Raw genomic sequence first — 2,152 nt, 5'->3', positions numbered from 1 at the left:
GCCATCTCTATCAGCTAATTTCATCAACGTCTGTAAGACCTCTTTTGAAATAAGCCTTAGATAAGTGATGAGCACTGAGCATTCCAGGTTGAGTACCCTGCCTGAAGTTTCTAGCCCAAGGGTAGGAAACAGGACTGACAGTGATCTGGTAGGATCATTTAGATTGTACCCCTACCCAAGCAGACAAGGGCAGCATAAGCTTAAGAAAATAATAATTGGGTGTTTGGATTGAAGACCTGCTCCTAGGGTTGCTTACCTCCTAAATAAGTGCCTTAGCCATTAAATATGACTCACGCATCTTGAAACGCACTGGATTTCTCTTACAGAACTCACTTTGCAGAGCCAAGGCTAGGATGTCAGCTGGATTGACCTGCACTCCTACTTGTGTGGAAAGATGAGCTTGTTTCCCATTCTTTAACACTTTATTGCTCAAAAGTAGCATCTGTTATTAGCATTATTATAATTATAAGATAATTATGATTATAATAATAGTAGTAATGATAATAATAACAACAACAAAATTAAATCTAGGGTTTTTTGACCCAAGATAAGCTTGAAAAAATCTGCAAGAGTAATTTGTCAATAAGCTGAAAGAATTCATTGGACTCTTGTCTGTATTTTTTATGGTTCCCTTTGGATCTAGCAAAATAAAATATAAAATTAATATATACTGAGGCCCGCAGTGAGTTTTAGAGGTGCCGATGTAGCATATAAGCAGACTTTAAATCTAGGGTTTTTTGACCCAAGATAAGCTTGAAAAAATCTGCAAGAGTAATTTGTCAATAAGCTGAAAGAATTCATTGGACTCTTGTCTGTATTTTTTATGGTTCCCTTTGGATCTAGCAAAATAAAATATAAAATTAATATATACTGAGGCACGCAGTGAGTTTTAGAGGTGCCGATGTAGCATATAAGCAGACTTCCGAGTGGCTTGGAAGTAAAATAGGAAGCTCTTAGCAGCCTAGGCACAGGTTTGAAACCAAAGTAAATGTTCTCTTTAGGGTTGTAATTTTAATTTTTTAAGCATGTAGTCATATTGGGCCAAATCCTATGTAGATACAGTTACAGAGAGACCCACAGAAGGATAGTGCTGCTTTTATATCGCTTAAGTGCCATCCCTGATTGCAAGGTTTCTGCTGCTTGAGCAGTGCTGCTGTTGTATCAACATTGCATCGTATGTGTCGATGAGACCGGAGTCCTTGATGGCTTGTGAAAAACGTAGCAGAACTGTCCCTGGCAGGCTCTCTAAACTATTTTAAAATGCCTTTCAGATCTCATAGGCTGGATGGACTATAATAAGGAAGGCCAGCATGAGGACCAGACCGCAGGCTCTGTCTGTCGCTCTTTGTCCACACCGCACTCAAATTCCCTCGATGTCGTTGCAGATGTCCATCCAAAGTACCAGTGCGATCTGGTGTCTAAAAACGGGAACGATGTCTACCGGTACCCCAGCCCACTCCATGCGGTAGCTGTGCAGAGTCCCATGTTTCTTCTCCCCGTTACTGAAAACCCCCAGCGAGAAGAGGAGAGGCTTGGTTGCGATATTAGCGATGTTTGTGCCGGATCCGAGACGGAGTCTGGAAAATCTGCCAACGCTTTTCTCCCGCAAAGCTCCTGGCCAGCGCCATGCCCTTCCACCAGCAAGAGGATAGACGGTTATATCTTAAGCCTGGTTCAGAAAAAGACCCATGCGGTAAGGACTAACAAGCCGAGGACGAGTCTCAACACCGATCCCACCAAAGGGATCTTGAGGCATGGAAGCATGTGTGTCAGGCAACCTGCGGGCGTGGTGGCTCACGGTAACGTCGTGAACCTGAAGAGCTCCAAGCAAGCGTGCTTGCCTTCTGGTGGGACCACCGCTCTGGACCATGCGGCACCTTCTCCGTTAAAGCAGAGGCTGAGGGAGCCGGCTGGCGAGCAGCTGGAGAGTAGGAAGGCATCTTTGCCAGCGTCTTTCCCACCTGGCACGGCAAATGAACTTCAGAGCAAGCACCTGCCGCGGGGTGTGAAACCGGCACCTCCAGAGCTCAACCGCAATGCAGTGGCCGCAGCAGGGGACGTCCCCAAGGAGAACGGCCAGCTCTTTGCCGCATCTCCCAAAGAGAGCCCAGGGAAGACCGTGGTGCTGCAGCCAGAGAACAGGGTGAGCCAG

General features: G+C 45.8%; 1 protein-coding gene across 1 annotated transcript in view; it reads left to right on the top strand.

Annotated features, from left to right (window-relative positions):
• Positions 1-2,152, top strand: part of DACT1 (dishevelled-binding antagonist of beta-catenin 1) — a gene marked incomplete at its 5' end in the record, with an annotated part of 7,203 nt that overhangs the window by 3,196 nt on the left and 1,855 nt on the right. The window contains one exon of the mRNA XM_010073440.1: positions 1,386-2,143. Within this exon, the coding sequence (XP_010071742.1) occupies positions 1,386-2,143 (758 nt within the window). The remainder of the gene's footprint in view (positions 1-1,385; positions 2,144-2,152) is intronic.

Source organism: Pterocles gutturalis, unplaced genomic scaffold (genome assembly GCF_000699245.1).
Source record: "Pterocles gutturalis isolate BGI_N339 unplaced genomic scaffold, ASM69924v1 scaffold14892, whole genome shotgun sequence".
Taxonomy (NCBI): Eukaryota; Metazoa; Chordata; class Aves; order Pterocliformes; family Pteroclidae; genus Pterocles; species Pterocles gutturalis.
This window is presented reverse-complemented; position numbering and strand designations above follow the sequence as displayed.